At 46.4% G+C, this 16,500-nt stretch overlaps 1 protein-coding gene across 2 annotated transcripts in view; it reads left to right on the top strand.

The window, feature by feature from the left end:
• Positions 1–774: 774 nt before the first annotated feature.
• Positions 775–16,500, top strand: part of RNF144A (ring finger protein 144A) — a 79,231-nt gene continuing 63,505 nt past the window's right edge. The window contains exon 1 of one of the 2 annotated variants that reach the window (XM_084826693.1): positions 775–3,365. In XM_084826693.1, the coding sequence (XP_084682819.1) occupies positions 3,266–3,365 (100 nt within the window). In that variant the 5' untranslated portion in view covers positions 775–3,265. Of the gene's footprint in view, positions 3,366–11,556; positions 11,755–16,500 lie in introns of those variants that run through there. The other variant, XM_084826694.1, reaches the window with a different exon arrangement.

Below are 16,500 nucleotides of genomic sequence, written 5' to 3'. Positions count from 1 at the left end.
ATCCTGCAAGAACAAATGCAAGTGACTTCACTCAAGGTGGAACTAGAGGCTACAAGGGGCACCATGTTGCCTTTTGGCCTGCAAATGTCATGTACAGGCTATTTTTTATTGATTTTTCACTGGTTAGGGAGGAGGGAAATACCAGCCTCAGAGTGGCATTTAAAGAGGAGAATCGGCAGGCGTAGGAGCACATCTCCCATCCATCAGTGAGTCTGCCCTTAGCAGTCCTATTTATTTTGGTGGAGAAATGGAATGTTTAAAAGCCAAAGCTTCCAAATGACAACTAATTGAAACAAACAACCCCTAAAATAAAACTGTTAGCTACAATCCTTTCCTTTGGTAGTAATTCTATTTTGTCTGTTTTAACAGCAACATGGTAATATTTGGAAGATGAATTTTAAGCTGGTTATGATGACCCTTGTACATCTGCCAGGCATAAATTTAGACCAAAGCCACAGTGTCTATATAAAGATATAATACTGTCCACCACTAGGGAAAAAATAAATATGAAAACACTTCTTAAATTGCAATTATCTTAATCTCTGTTTTTATGGCTACAACCATAATCATATACAACTCCAGTGGGACCAAAGAGTGTCCAGAATTCTCCCATCCTTATATTTCCTTTATATAGACTTTTTACATTAGTTCCCCCCCCCCCCTTCAAAATACATAAAATACCACAGAAGCAATTATGGGACTTGATTCCATAGCAGTTTAGTAAAATGTGCCCTTTCTTCAGATAGAATGTTGCCTAAATAAAGCCTGCAAGCCTACACCCAAACCACATATCTTTCATTATGGATTTTTTCATGCCTTAAAACCATCAATATGCATACATGTTAGGACAGCAGCACCATAATGCTTCTTCCAACATTACAACCAGTATTACTGCAGCATTACAACTGCAGCTTGCTGTTCATCCAGAATATCTGCTACTTAGCAGCTGAATGTATTTCAGGCCTGTAGAATCGAAAGATACTAAGCTGATTGATCTCCCAATGTTCTGCAACAGCAGGTGTTCCAGGGACTAAAACTACAACTAATAAATGTGTTTCAAGCCTTTTCATAAGGCCTTTCCAGACAATGTTTATTGTACAACAAATGTGAAAGTCTTTCTCAGTGGTGTACTTCCTGGAGATTAGAGATGGCAACAAATTGCCCAAACAAGATTTTCAGTCCTAGGGAGCTTCCAGACAGAGTGCTCCGAGTGCCAACAGTCAAAAGGCATTGTGCAGGTATTACATCTTTTCTTCCTTAACGGGTGTGTGTGGTAAAGTAGGTGGAAGAAGAAGTAGGAAAACACGGGAGAGTTATAAATGGAAGACTGGACCCCCTGTAAAATCAGTAAATGAGGCAGGGCAAACAAGGCTATCAATGGCTACCGGTCCTGATGCTACTTCCAGCATCAGAGGTAGAATGCCTATGTACAGCAGTTGCTGGGGAACATGGGTGGCAGGGTGCTGTTGCGCTCATGCCCTGCTTGTGGGTTCCTTGTTGATGGTAGGCGACTGTGTCAACAGTATGCGCGACTAGGCGGACCCTTGGTCTGATCCAGCATGGCTTTCCTTATGTCCTTACGTTCTTAAATGTTTAATAAAAGCCTCATCTGGGAAGCACCCCATGTGTGTGTCTCCTCTTTTAGGAAAAAAACCATATTATTATTACTCCCCTGTGCATGTTATGATAGTTAAAAACATGAGGATTCTAGAAAACTGTTTAATAAGCAAGTAATGGCATGGATTGAAACTGAAAACGGAATCTCTCATTTCTGGAGATTTGGAGTAGCCACGTGGTCCTGAATGTGTGATTGACTAGACTGACCAACTTTGGCAGATTTCTGTTTAAAAATTCAGCTCTACCTGTTGTTCTGAAAGTCATCGGCTGCCACTCCTATATAAGTGTTCCATACATGACATCAAAAGCACCTCTTTTATTTTTGCTTTTTTCACATGCATCTGTAGTGTCGATAATGTTCATCCTACCTGTGCTGAACAGAAGGTGCTGCATTTTGATTGGTTTAAAAGAAGCCTGGCTTCTGCTTTCTGTCTTAAGAACATGAGAAGAGCCCTGCTGGATCAGACCAAGGGTCCATCTAGTCCAGCATTCTGTTCACACAGTGGCCAGCCAGCTGCCAACCAGGAACCCATGAGCAGGGCATGAGTACAACAGCACCCTCCTGCCCATTTTCCCCAGCAACTGGTGCACATAAGCTCACTGCCTCTGGTACTGGAGGTAGCACATAGCCATCAGGACTAGTAGCCATTGATAGCCTTTCCGTCCAGGAATTTGTTCAACCCCCTTTTACAGCCAACAAAACTGGTGGCCCTCACTATTTCCTGTGGCAGTGAATTCCATAGTTTAACTATGTGCTGTGTGAAGAAGTGCTTCCTTTTGTACGGCTGTCTTGAGAGTGTCCATCCAACCACACAAATGAGGAGCTTAGCAGCACTTTGGGCACATGTAAAAGCACCCCCATGCCACTCAAACTGGCTCTTGGAGGGCCACGGACTTCATTTCCATCACGTCGTATGTACCAGGACTGGCCCAAGCATTAGGGAGAGTGAAGCAGCCGATTTGGGGTGTCATGAAAGGGCAGGGAATGCTTAGTTATGCATATTGATGATTTATGATCCCAGTGTTTTTACTGACAAAGGGGAAGAGGCGCCTGTGGCATTCGCTCTTCGAATCACCTGGCGGATGGCCGTGGGCGCTATGCGTCTTGACTGTGCGCGCGCGCGGGCACCATCTGCTGCTTGCCCCAGGCAGCCAAGAGCCTCTTGAGCTGGCCCTGCTATCTACTACGCAGCTGCACCGGCCGCCTCGAGCATTCGAGCTGTGCCGACACACCCTTCGGCTTGGGTCGAGCTCGAAGGCTCAATCCCTGCAGGGCCAGCAGGCGGCGCGCCGGGCTCCGACTTTAGCGGCCGCCCGCTTCAAAGCCAAGCCGCTCCGGCTGCAAAACCACTGAAGCTTAATGGCGCCCTTGTGCTCGGCTTAGCTGGTCCCCTTCCCTCCTCCTCCCCCTCGCCCCCTCCCCTTCCCGCCCACCCCACCTTCTTCCTTCCTTCCTTCCTTCCTTAGGGAGGGGAGGGGAGAAAAGAAAAAGCGGCGGTGGCGGCAAGGGAGCGCTCAGGCGCGGCGACAAGGCTTCGTCCTCGCCGGGGGAAGGCAGGCGGCGGAGGCGCCGCGATGCGCAAGGCTCCGGCACCTTGATGCGCAAGGCTGCACGCGGGACTGAGGGGCGAGGGGCAGCGCGCGGTCCATGCAAGCGGCGGCGGGAGCAGCAGAGCGCAGGCGGCGCCCGCTTGGGCGAAGCGGCGGCAGGAGCCCTCCCTCCTCCCGGGAGCATCAGCAGCCGGAGGGTAAGGCGCCGCGCCCCGGCCTCTTCGAGCCTGTCGCAAGGCGGCACCCCGCCCCCCCGGCCCAGTCGTTGCTCTCGGCAGGCCGCCCCCAATCTCCCGCTCAGCCGCCCGGCGCGGGGTCGGACAGAGGCGAGACGGAGCGCATCCCGGGCACGCGCGCGCGCCGGCGCTCCCGCCCGCCCGCGCACACGCCGGAGCCGGGCGCTCCGTGTGTGGCACATCGCCCCCTCCGCTCCGTGGCTTATTTCTCGTGGCACCTTTCGTGTGCCTTCTCGCCCCTTGGATGCCCAGCCTGGCGCTTCGGGAGGCGTGCCGCGCATTTGTCGTCAGGATCATCGTAGAGGCGAAGGCTTGGGCGCCAAGGAGCAGCACCGAGGAGGGGGTGGGGCTTTCCTGGGAGGAGATGGAGGCCGCAGGGATGTAGGCGCCCGCGGCTTGGGCCGCCCCCGTGGCTGGGGATGTAAATGCGGGTCTCTTGCCTGAGCAGGTTTGTGCGTGTCTGCTCTGGAGCCTGGACTGTGGCTAATGGGCCTCTGCTAATGTTCTCCTAATTATGGGCAGCCAAGCAATAAACATGGCACAGTCCCATAATGGTGTGGCATTGGAGAGACAGCAGGCACGTTAAGAGTAGGACGTGTGATTGGACGACCTCTTACAGCCCTTTCTTTCCATAGATCATGCCTCCCCCTAGGGAAAACGCACCCAGAAGTTGTTAATCACAGGGACGTGTGAATTGGGTTTGCATTCTTTTCTTTCCCTTTGAAGCCTCTGATATATATATGAAAATCTTTATGTGGTGGTGAAGTTATTAACATCACAATCATATACATGTTTACTCAGAAGTAAGCCCCACTGAATTCAGTGGGACTTGCCCCCAGGTAAGTGTGTGTAGGATTGTAGCCTAAATTGATATTTGGGGTGTCAGGGATGACCCAGATGTTTATTGCCATACCGTTAATGAGAGACAGACACAGATGGGTGTGAAAGTACTTAATTGCATAACTACATGGGATGCATGTATATGTATCGCTGTGCGCGTGCGTGCACACACCCACACCCACAACTGGATACAGTTTTGGATTTCTGCCCTGCAATCCTGTGGCATAGCCACATTTGGCATCCATCCTGGCAATGCATTCCTTTTATGAAATGGTTTGTACATCTGTATTTCTGCCTTAGTGTCCACCCCGCAGCCAAGGTAAGAAGGGGAGTGGAGGTGAGCAGAAATGTACAATAAGGCTGGGGGTGGGGGCGAACGCAGCCAGCAACCACAGCCCCCTTACTTTAATAGCCAGATAGCCTTGGCATCTCTCTAGCTGAGGAAGAAGCAGTGAAAGCAATCTCTAAGCTTAATCCTTTCCACTGACAGATTTTCTGCTGGGGGAAAAGAAGCAAGAACTGACAACCCTTGGCTGTATTTGAAGGTCTGTTGAGGGTTTTGAGAGGGCTAGCAGAACAGAGGGAAAAGCGTTGGGAGAGTATTTAAGAAGCTTTCAGGGGATTTACTCTGGGGGTGGGGTGGCATAGCTGGGTCTTTATAAAGACCGGGGTTTCCCTTTGTTGGTTCTCTGATAATATTTTGTCACCCAGAAGCGTCAACCTGGTCAGGCAGCATTCCCCAGCCTGGCCACCCTCAAGGTGTCTTGTACCACAACCTCCATCATCCCCAGCCAACACACCCAGCTAAGGAGCATGCTGGCTGGGGATGACGGCTGTTGTAGTCAAACACACCTGGAAGGCAGCAGGCTAAGAAAGGCTGTTGTAAGGTCATTTCCTTCAGCCTCTTTCATTCTGATACCTGTGGCCATGCTCAGATAACTGTATCATCAGAGTACATAGCGAAGAGCAGCTGTACCTGTTGCCCTTTCAAGTCATGTGTATAGATGGAGTGGAGGTTCTGTCTTATGTTGGGGTCTGTTCAGATGTGAAAGCCAGGTGCTTTCCCCTGTCCTTCCTTCATGATCTCATGTGACTGTCCCTTTTTATGGGATCATGCAGGGAAAAAAATCATGGTGCAGGGAAAAAACTCACAATCCCCTGGTTCCGGCTGGAAAAGCACTGATGTGATTGATGAAATGGCAGCTGGCTGTTGCTGCCTGCACCCATTGTGTGTGCTGGCATTTCTTCTTGCAATCCTGTACTGGAGATGGTTGGGCTGGGCCAGTTGAAGACGGAGGGAGGGAAAAGTAGTTGGCCTGCATGTGTGAACCAGGTCTTTGTGATTGTAACGAACCAGATGGTGGGAGCTTGTCTGGATTTATTCATGGTGAGTGTGATCCGGCTGATGTAGTACCAGGTTAATAATTTGTGAACACCTTGTAACTCCTGTTCTCATGTATAAGCCTTCCAGATGGAGGGCTTCTAGTACTACACATTAGAAGGCATTGTGCAGCTATTTCATATTTTTCTCCTTAACGGTTTTTCTGTGGTAAGAGAAAAGATGGCAGAAGTAGTGGGAGAACATGGGAAGGTTATAAGTCGAAGGCGCCTATGTTGGGACCCCACCCCCTAAAATTCTCTGAATGAGGCAGGCTGATGGTGTGATAAATGCCTAATCTGGTAGCACACTAAGGGTGTGATCCTATGCATGTTTAGACAGAAAAAGGCCTACAACTCCCAGCATGCCCCAGCCAGCCTGACTGAGGCATGCATGCTGGGAGTTGTAGGATTTTTTTTGGTCTAAACATGCATAGGATCGTGCCCTTAGTTGTTCAGCGGTGGTAAGGGATGGTAGTGGTGGGAGATGTTTGTCTTTTCTTTTGCAATATGTTCTTTGCACACTTTGCAGGAGTGGCCTTCAAAATGCTGCATGTGTGGGTGTAATGGGGAAAAGGGTGAGGTTTGGGGTGGCCCCCCCCTTCCAATTTACATCATCATCAGGCTTAGGAGCTGTGATTATGTGAATGATAAGCCTCCCTGAGTTGCTGTTGGATGGGCCAGCTTCTAGGCTGCTCACGAAGTTTGTGTCTGCGAAAATGGCTGAAGGTTATGTGTATCTAAAATTAGCCTAAGAAGAAGGCAGCAGAATTCTGTACCAATAAGTGTGGGAGGAACTGTGTGTTGAATCCTGCCTCTCCAAGGCCACAAAATGCACGGCAGCCCTTTGCGTGTTCTCTCAAGGAGCTCTAGCCATCTAATTCAAATGCTGACTGTTCTCCACTCCCTCTAACTCCGCTGCATGGTTGGGCTCATATGTTATTCTTGGTATGTGTTTTAAAGTGAGCCTTACTAAAACCACTAGCAGGAAACCCACAGAAATGGACTGAGAATACCTGTCATTTGCCACAGGGAAACTGGAAGGTGATAGATTGGGTGGTGGGATGGTGAAGGCAGTAGAGAAGAGAAAAATGGTGCCCTGAAATCTGCTTTTCATGTACTGTGGTAGCAGGCCTGGGCCTTGTTTCTTAATCTTGCCTTACATAAATTGATTAATAGTGAGAATAACAGTGTAAGAAAGAGAACACACAGAGGGGGGTAGCAATAATTATCTGGCCAAATACATGTTCAGGTGGCTGTATGCAAACTTCCAAGTTACAGATTTCTTCCAGTGAAGGTGTGCCATGTAATCATCATCATCATCAAAATGGGGGCAGGAGGGGAATGGCCTAAATGCAACACAGAGTTAGGCAGCAATATGTTGGTGGGTGACTTAGGTTGTAGTCCTGTGCCCACTACTTGGGAGTAAGTCTCATTGGACTTGGCGAGAGTTACTTCTGAGTAAACCTGCAAAGGATTTACCTGTCAGCTGAATGATGTATCCTGAGGGGGACGCAAACCTTTGCGAAGCCAGGCTGTCCGAAAACACTCTGACTGGGTTTGGACGATCACGGGGGAAAAGAAGCCACCATGGCTTCTTTTCCCTGCCCTGAGCATGCTGCTCATGTGACCACCATTTGCCTAATTACCCATGATGTGGGTTATTCTGTCATGTGAACCTAGCAAGGTGCGTGGCAGGGGTGGCTTCTGAACCACCCCACAACCCCTACAACAAGTCATGGGTTGTTTAGAAGCCACCCCTGCTGCGCACCTCACCGGGTTCGGACAACATCTTAACCCACTCAGCATCACAGATAATTAGGCAAATGGCGGTCATGCAAGCAGCATGTGCTTCCTTTCCTCCCGTGATTGTCCGAACCTGGCCTCTGTGGTGCGGCTGTTTAATCTGCATTTGCCATGGACTGGTAGAGACCTCTTTTTGTCTCAAACTGTTGAAACCCTGTGTCTTTTCCATCTTTGTTTAAATTTGGGGCATATTTTGATTCAGGTCATGGGTCACCCCAAGCTCTTTCAAATCTAGTTCTATTATAAGAACCTATTTTATTCCAGTAAACCTTCAGTTCTAATTGTGTGAGCCTCAGCGACTGGCATTTGCCCTTTATGTCCTTTAAAACTCTTGATTCCCTGCCATTCATGCTTTGTAGTGGAGTTATGTAGGCCTTATGGTTTCTGTTCACTACTAAAAAATAAAGGTCTCTCCCCCATCCCCACCGCCTCCCTGCTTGCCATTTTAAAGAAGAATGTCTACCAACAGTTTCTGTCTTAATTAACTGCAGCAAAGATAGAAAGAACACGCACATAAAGAATGGTTCCAGATGGAAGGTACATTGTTGGAAATATTTACAGCACAATAGAGTTAAAAATTCAATAAGAAGGAAAGCCCTACAAAGGCTTGCTTGTGCTCTGTTGTGAAACACTATGATCCACAGCCTCTCAGAATACACAGTGCAGTACAGGTGCACTGTACAGGTGCACATCAAACAAGTGATTATAGAGAGAAAAATAAGGAGTGGAAAAGCATCCTTTCCGCCAGACTTCCCCAATGTGGTGCCCTCCAGATGTGTTGGAATACAACTCCCATCACCTCTCAGCCAGCCAGGCCAGTGGCTGGGATTTATGGGAGTTGTAGTCTGACACATCCGGAGGGCACCACGTTGGGGAAGACTGCTGTAAGCTAATTAAAAATAAACTGCTGGCCACCTTTCTACCCTGGAAGGTTTCTTTGCTTTTAACAGTTATCTGACAGGCAGAAATGTAGTAGTTGAAGTATTTCCCAGCATGGAGATGAACTGATAGCTAAAGCTGCACCGGCTAAATTTCTGCATGCGAGGTAGTTGTTAAAGGCACAGGAGCCTGCCAAGAAAAAGTTGGCAATCTTGGTTTAAAAAAATACTCGTTTTTTTCTTCATAGGACTGCTGATTCACTAATAGTTTATGCTCTTGTAGTCTCTCCCTCTTTTAAGATGGCATAAAAGGTTTGGTTAATTGTACCCTTATCTGCCTCATGTGGCACAGAGTGGTAGGTGGCAGTATTGCAACCAAAACTCTCTCATGACCTGAGTTCGATCCCAGCAGAAGCTGGGTCTCAGGTAGCCGGCTCAGGTTGACTCAGCCTTCCATCCTTCCGAGGTCGGTAAAATAAGTACCCAGCTTGCTGGGGGAAAGGTAGTCACGACTGGGGCAGGCAGTGGCAAACCACCCCGCTACAGTCTGCCATGAAAACGCCAGCGAAAGTGGCGTCCCTCTAGGGGTCAGTAATGACCCAGTGCTTGCACAGGAGGAACCTTTCCTTTCCTAATTGTACCCTTAGGCTTAGAGTATATTTGTCACCAGCCCTCAAATGCTCACTTTGTACTCCTGAATTACAAGGGGGAAATCGGCTATTTTGAGTAAGTGGGCAGACCCTCACATATTAAAGTATGCACCTCTATAACTGGAATTACTCAGCTCCATGTTGGAACCACATTTGCCCCCCAAAATACACAGCAGTGGCAATTAGAATTGTGTGAGACAGAGATGGGGACAAAAATTGGGTTGAATCATGCAGGGAGCTTACATGAGTAGAGAAGGTGCCTGCTGCAGGGGTTCAACCCCCAGCGCATGAGGGGCTGCGGTGACAGGCAAAGAGGATGTTGGTGGAGGAGTGGGGCCACTAGGCTCATCCTTGCTATCCTCTTCACATGATTCATGTGGGTATTGAACTTCCAAATAGGGCTATAATCATTTTTGACTTGCTATGTTTTAATTAACACCCATACTGGGATAGGAAACAATTGTCTATATTCAATCCAAAGGTGATAGAATTGAACTTTTTGATAAGCAGTAATTCGTCAGTTTCACACTGGAGTCTCCTCTTGGAGCGTAGGAATAAATGGACAGTTTTTGCTAGTGCCCATTCCAGGTTTTTGGGGGCCCAGGCAAGATGCTCTCAGTGGGCTCCCCTACTTGACTGCACACACCACCTCCTCACCAATATTGCCACTGGCCATTTGCTTGCTTCTCTGTTTGGCCCTAATCTACACCACCTCCTAGAGGCAGAGGACAAACAAGACTTTACTGCTTGTTGACTAAGAGGTATTTCGCATGAATATATTTTCAGGGTGAGAGAGAAGAGCTGGGGTTTCAAGGTTCTTTAGTGGGGAGGGGAACAAAACAGACTATGTGGGGAAGCAGCTCTGCACATGGAGAGGGAGAGAAACTAAACCACAGCAGCACAGGGAGCAGTAGGGTAGGCCCAGGAGGACCCCTTGCTGAATCGTGGGCCTCAGCACGTGCCCAGTGATGTCAGCCCTAGTTTTTGCAATTGAAATAAGCAAGTAGTGAGACTGATGCTATTTATCTTAATTCATAAATGATCTGGAGCAAGCAGTGGGGTAGCCAAGTTTGCGGATGACAGCAAATCTTTCAGGATCATGAAAACCCAAGCAGACTGTTAAGATAACCGAATATGCTTTGCCACGCAATTTCAGGGGTGTGCACCAACATACTGACTCTGCACGACTTCCACTGCCATGGCAGCAGCTGCTGGCAGTGTAGTCTAGCTATTGGTGTCGCTTGTGCAGACTGACACTGGCTGGGTTCACACAGCATAACAACCCAGACTCAAAGTTGAGTATGGGTTAAGAGTAGGTTGTCATTGAACTGTGGGTTGTTGTGTCAACCTACTCATGCTAACAAACCATGGTTTGTTAACCAAAAAACAACCCACAGTTCACAATCCAGCAACAAACCATTGGTTCTCTGTGAGATTTTCATGGTTGACAAACCGTGGTTTGTTAGCTGGATTCACACAACAATCCATGTTTCAACAACAACCCATGGTTCAATGGCAACCCACATTCAACCTTGAGTGTGCATTGTCGTGTTCTGTGAACCCGGTCACTGACCTGGTTCGCATAATCACTGTGGCTTAAACAAGCCACGGTGGCTTGTTTAAACCTCGGCACATGCCGGGCACCATTTGTCTACTTACCACCCAGGCAGAGTTTGTCGTGTCAGCAATGCTGCCTGGGTTTGGACAACACAACAAGCAGTGTCCGGGTGGGTAATTAGGCAAATAGTGCATGTGGCGCCATTTAAATGGTGCTTGTTTAAGCTGCAGTGGCCATGTGAACCTGGTCACCGGGTCCAGAACTCCCTGCCCATTTCATTTTTGTTTGTGGCACTGAAGTGTAGCTTGCAGAGAGCTTTTGGCTGTGTGTTAACACAGGCTATTTGTGCAGAGTTCCACACATACCATCAGCCTGCACACAGCTGCCTCTGTCTTTAATTTCGGGAAGGGAGAAAGTTGTTTCGGTCTAATTGAGTCTTTTATTTTGGCAACTGATCACTTATCTCAGGTTGTTTTATGAGCTAATCACCATCCTGTGATATAAAATAGACAACTATCTTTGTTTTGAGTATATGTGCTTCTGGATTGATGGAGTAATGCAAAGACCAGCTTTTCCAACAACAGTTTGGTTCAATAAGGAGACTGACTGATGTCTCTGACTACACCCGTGTAGCGTTTTACACATGCCGCTATGTTTTTCGTGCTGAAGTAAATTGTGTCTTATGGCTATATTTGGCCTTTTGCGTTCTAAGGGTTAGGGTCTTGTAAACTCTTGCTTTGTGATACTTTTTGGCGGAAGAGTGACCCCGCACCACCAAGTCAGGGTGGCTATTCTTGGATTGTTGTAAAATAACTGGTTTGAAAATTGCAACCATTGACAGAGTTTACAGTATAATACAATTCCCAACTTTTTATAGGAGAGGGAAAAAAAACAGGGCTCTTTTTATCTATTTTGGTATGATGGTACAGTATGTTCCGGGCACCTTTACAACAATTGTAACCATGAGTGGCTCAGTTGCTTCATCAAAAGCCGCTAGTTGACGTTTCATTCAAGATCTGCCTATGTAATCATCCTTGCTGAGTCTTCCAGAAGGATTTGAAAGAAGAAGGAGCCAATATTAGGAGCATCCTTCTGAGTTCCAGCAAAGTACAGCAGAACACTTTGCCTTTTGGGGTCCAGGCTTTTGGGAAATGGACATTCCAGGCTGGCCGGATCTCTTTAAAGATTTCATCATGTTTGGAAACCAGCCTCCAGCTAGTGCAGCTTTTGGTATGTAGAAGGTATGAGCTACAAGCAGAAAACTACACTAAAACAAATGAGCCTTTGATTTCTGCCTCTGCAACGGTTCCTAGAGAGCTTCATGTCCTCATCTCATGTAGACTGTGCTGGAGCTCTCTGAACCTGAGCTGGAAAACCTGCCTGAGGGCTGTTTCACACGTGTTTCACCTATATCCTTTTTTTTTGTTTTTGTTAACGCTTGTTGGCTAACAGCTACATGTATGAACTCATTCCACTGAAAAGCAACATATTAGTTGTGACAGAACTTTCTTATCTGTGGTGATGGCCCATTCCCACATGTAGGCCATCACTGGATGTTGTAGTCATCTAGTGATGAACATGCATGTGTGAACCAGGCCTGAGATAATACTAACCCAGCTAGATATCCCATCTCCAACTTTTATAAAAGTCTTAGCTACTTGAGCCATTGCCAGTGTCTAATAGATCACTGTTTTTTTAGTGGAGGGCACCCACTAATGGATTTTGGGGTTTTTTGTCAGGAGAAGGTGCTTCTTGTCCTATGTCTGGATCTAGAATTCATATACTTAGTCCTTTGTGCTTGATTCTTCTCAACTACTGCAGTGTCAGAAGTCATCAAGGCCAGAGCCAGGAACTTTTGGTCAGTGTGGTGATGTACCCGAACTGTGGCTTGGAGTATCTTCCCAGGCAGTTTAATGTTCTCAGGTTTTGGACTGGCCTCACCTTCCTAGGCTGGCTGTTGGGCAGTCCTAGGCAGGAAGAGCTATTATAGGTGGGACCTTGGTTGTGTGGGGAGTTTGCCTGGCAACAGTGATCTTCCTAAGTCTGGCATGCTTTGGTATGCTTTGGTTTGCTCATTGGTTCTGACTCCTGGCTTTGGTATTGGTTCCTAGCTTAACCACCCCATCACCCCCCTGCTACCACAGTTCCTGGCTCCTGGCTTCCCTGCAACAGCTGCCTGTGGCTCAGCTTACATACTCTTCATATGCTGTTCTTTTGTGCTTTGTAGTTCTGATGCCATTGTGGTTGTCTGAGAAATACCATGGGAATTTCCACCATTATTATTATTTTTTTTACTTTCTTGTATCCCCATTTCCTTTTGTGTTATCGACCTTTTCAGGGCCCCAGATCATGTAATTTCTCATCCATCTTTAGTTTGAAAAAGCAGCGTTTTGTTGTGTGTGGCCCTCTATTATCCAGTGGTGCACATTTGGTCGTTTTCTTTATCAGCCAGAAGAGATGAATGGATTCTGTTTTAATGTGACTTGGAACATTTACTCCTGAAATGTCACTGCCGGTTCCTGGCTGCAAACTGTAGTGGATGCAGACCAAAAATGTGTGTGTGTGTGCAGCAAACTGTCCAGTACAAAAATAATCAGTGTCAAACTGATTTTATATGACATTTGGTTTGAAATGTACTTTGGCTTCCGTGAAAAGATGAAAATCTCAATGAAGTTTTGAGTACCTATGTTGCTGACTTTTACATGTATGCTTGTGGCTTCTGAGGACCATGGTGATGCTGCTCATGGTGCCACCATTAGGGCCAAACTGTGTGGTTTGGCAAGTTGTGCAAGGTTTTTTAAAGCTAAATGGTGTGTGGGATGAGCTGGATTGGGATCATGGAGGAAGGGGAGCTTTAAGCTTTTACCTCTGCCATGGTCCTGATTGGAATCACCCACCCCCTACCCCTGCTATTCATATGGGGAAGAAAGCTCCTAATTTGGAATGTGCAGTTTGGCCCATAGACAACACACACCACATCTCAACACATCTCCTAGTCCAAGGCAACAAAATGTGGATTTCCAGAGTGTTAGAGCCACATCCCCTTGCTGAGTATTTTGGGTCATTGACAGGTGACTGTGTGTATTTTTAAAGCACTTCGGTCAAGCCACTTCTTCTTAACTGCCATGCTATTTGCAAAATTATTATGAAGTTATTTTTCCACGATATCTTTGCAGAGTGAATATTTCATTTAAATGTGGTTGAGAGCAGATATTTGCACCCTGAGGGATACCCACTGAAAATTAATTTGCCCTCATGTGTAAATGCCAGCTCTTGCCACAAAAGGGTACAACAAGTAAAATATTAACCAAATGTGGTAAAAATCACTATGCAGTGAGCTTTCACATTACTACAACAACAGTAGAGTCAGGCCTTATTTATGCAAGGATTGGCCCTAGATTCCGCCAGGGGTTGTTGATTCTCAACTCATTTCAATCTCTAATTCAGTTTCTAATGAATGATAGAGATCTGAAGGTGGAGAAACTTTCATTGGTTCCTTTGTCATGGTCAGATCACTACCTGGTGAGATTTATGCTGTTAACCCTGACCCTATGCAGGGGTAGAGGACCTATTAAAATGGTCTGTACCAAGAATCTGATGGATCCAAATGGTTTTCTACTGACTCTTGGGAATTCTCCTGACAATATGAAGGGTGATCCTTTCAGAACCTTAGCCAATCTGGAACAGATAAATGGTTCAGGGAGATGATGTGATTGAACCTGAGTGTCTTCAGTGGTCCAGCAGAACCTGGCATTCTCCTTCATGCTCAGGGTAATGAAACTGGAAGGTCGTCTGATGTTAGTGGGTAACCTGTGACAAGTCTGATGGAACGTAGGCTAGAGCTCATCTTAGAGCTTACTCTGTGTTGGTGAAGTTGGCAAAGAAACTGTTCTTCTCCAGCACTTTTACATTTGTGCAGAGTCATCCAGCGGAATTGTTTCAGGTGGTCAGAAGTCTCCTTGGAGGTAATTCCACAGGGATACAGGATCACCCAACAGCCTGCTGTGACCTCTTTCCAAAATGAAATTCCATGGATAAAATTGCTCATATTCATTCCGAGTTGGATGTATGCATTTCTTCTGACTTGTTGACTGGCATCTGCTTGCCCTGTTTTGATGGATTCTTTTCAGCTTGTGTTGCTCAAGCAATCAGATAGGCTTCTTGGAGTTATGAGGCCCACCACTATCCTCTGACCCTCGCCCATCATCACTAATAAAAGCTTCCAGTGGGAGACTGGCAGAGTGGGTTAGTGTTGATGCTAATGCCCTTCTTCAGCAAGGCGTGATGCCATTGGGCCTCAATTAAGATCTTTGCGCCAGCTTTGCCCCTTTGTAGAGCCTTCTGATCTGGCTACAGTGATTCATGCCTTCGGTACCTCACACTCAGTGTGGGGCTACCTTCGAAGACTGTTTGGAAACTTCGATTTATTCGGAATGCTACAGCCATGTTTCTTACAGGGGTGGGATATAGGGCTGTTATGCTCGCCTCCTTTTGAACCAATTGCATTCGCTGCCTATTCATTTCTGAGCATAATTCAAAGTCCTGGTTTTGACCTGTAAAATGGCATGGGACCAGGTTACGTGAAGGACTGCTTTCCTCCATGTAAACCTGACTGTGAAGTGAGATTTTACAGAAGACCTTCTCACTGTCCCTCCAGGTATTCATAAAGCATGAAGGCCTTTTCTATGGTGGCTTCCCACCTCTGGAACTCCCTTCCCTGCATGATCTTATGGCTCCTTCACTTCAAGAAGGCAGTTAAGATTTTTCTTTTTAATCAGGCTTTTGAGCCCTCTTGGATATTCTGGCTGCTGTGACTTTTCTGTTCTTCTTAGCGTGGAAGAGCAGGATATAGATGATTTCAAATAAAGAAAGAAAATCAGTAATTCATCCCTTGAATATTTAAATTAATTAGAAATTAAGGTAATATATGGGTCTGTTACTCCAACAGCTCCTACAAACAGGCATTTGCTCTGCTCTGCTTATTCTCTTTCTTCTGCTGTTCTTCCCTGGAATTCTCCACTAAAGAAAATAATGAACTTTAATTTCATATGTATAATTTAACACAGGAGTCCTCATCATTTTGTTTTTGCTCTCCCTTCTCCCATCATACTATTTCTCCTCCTGCAGTATGGGATGATGCATGCATGCTTGAATCATTGGGTCTGTTTCCCCAAATTAATCATACTACAACATCACAACATAATCTTGTCCTTCCTCCTTTTGGTTTATGGCAGATTTTGTATCAATTATAGAAAACTGTGAAATGCATTTTAAAGGTATTATTGGCAGAAGAATGCAGTACTTTAGGATGTGTTTTGTTTTCAATAAAGCAGAATGAAAAGTTAAGTTTATTCCCTCAGACGTATGTTCATATCTTTGCTTGAATGTATATATCTAATCGGAGTGTTTCCCACAAGGGATGGCACTTGAGAAGTCTGGTTGGGGCTGTTTTCCATCTTGCAATTCTCTCTCCCTCAAATTCAACCATTTCCCAGAATTTAGAATTGAGGCAAGCTTGCAAATATGTCCAGAAATTTACTCCCCTCCCCCTCAAATAGACCACATGTCCACAATTATATTAGTTAATTACTTCTGGTATATGGATGAACTGAAAGGAAAGAATAAAAGATCAATCCTAACCCCCTCAGACCAGCCATCTGTTCCTGCTGGCTGTAGGTCACAAAATTGCCATTATGGGGACAGATCAGGGATCATTTTGGATCTCCTGGATCCAAAGCCCCTCCGTTCCCCTGAGAAGGGCTTGGATGAGGCCTTAGCTACACCAGGCTGGAGCCAGCATAGCTAATTTCACAACATCCATTCATCTCAGTGGGACAGTTCCAAAAAGTTAAGATCCGTCGGGCTATAAGCCCAGTAAAGCTTGGCTGGTGCGAGCTGGCTTGGCTTTGGAAGTGGCAGGTAATCTGCCACCTCACTGCTCCCCCCCCTCCCCCTAGTTAGGATTGCTCTCTAAACTCCTCCGTTTT

This window comes from Heloderma suspectum, chromosome 1, assembly GCF_057233095.1.
Source record: "Heloderma suspectum isolate Gila_16-S chromosome 1, 16-S_ref, whole genome shotgun sequence".
NCBI lineage: Eukaryota > Metazoa > Chordata > Lepidosauria > Squamata > Helodermatidae > Heloderma > Heloderma suspectum.
This window is presented reverse-complemented; position numbering and strand designations above follow the sequence as displayed.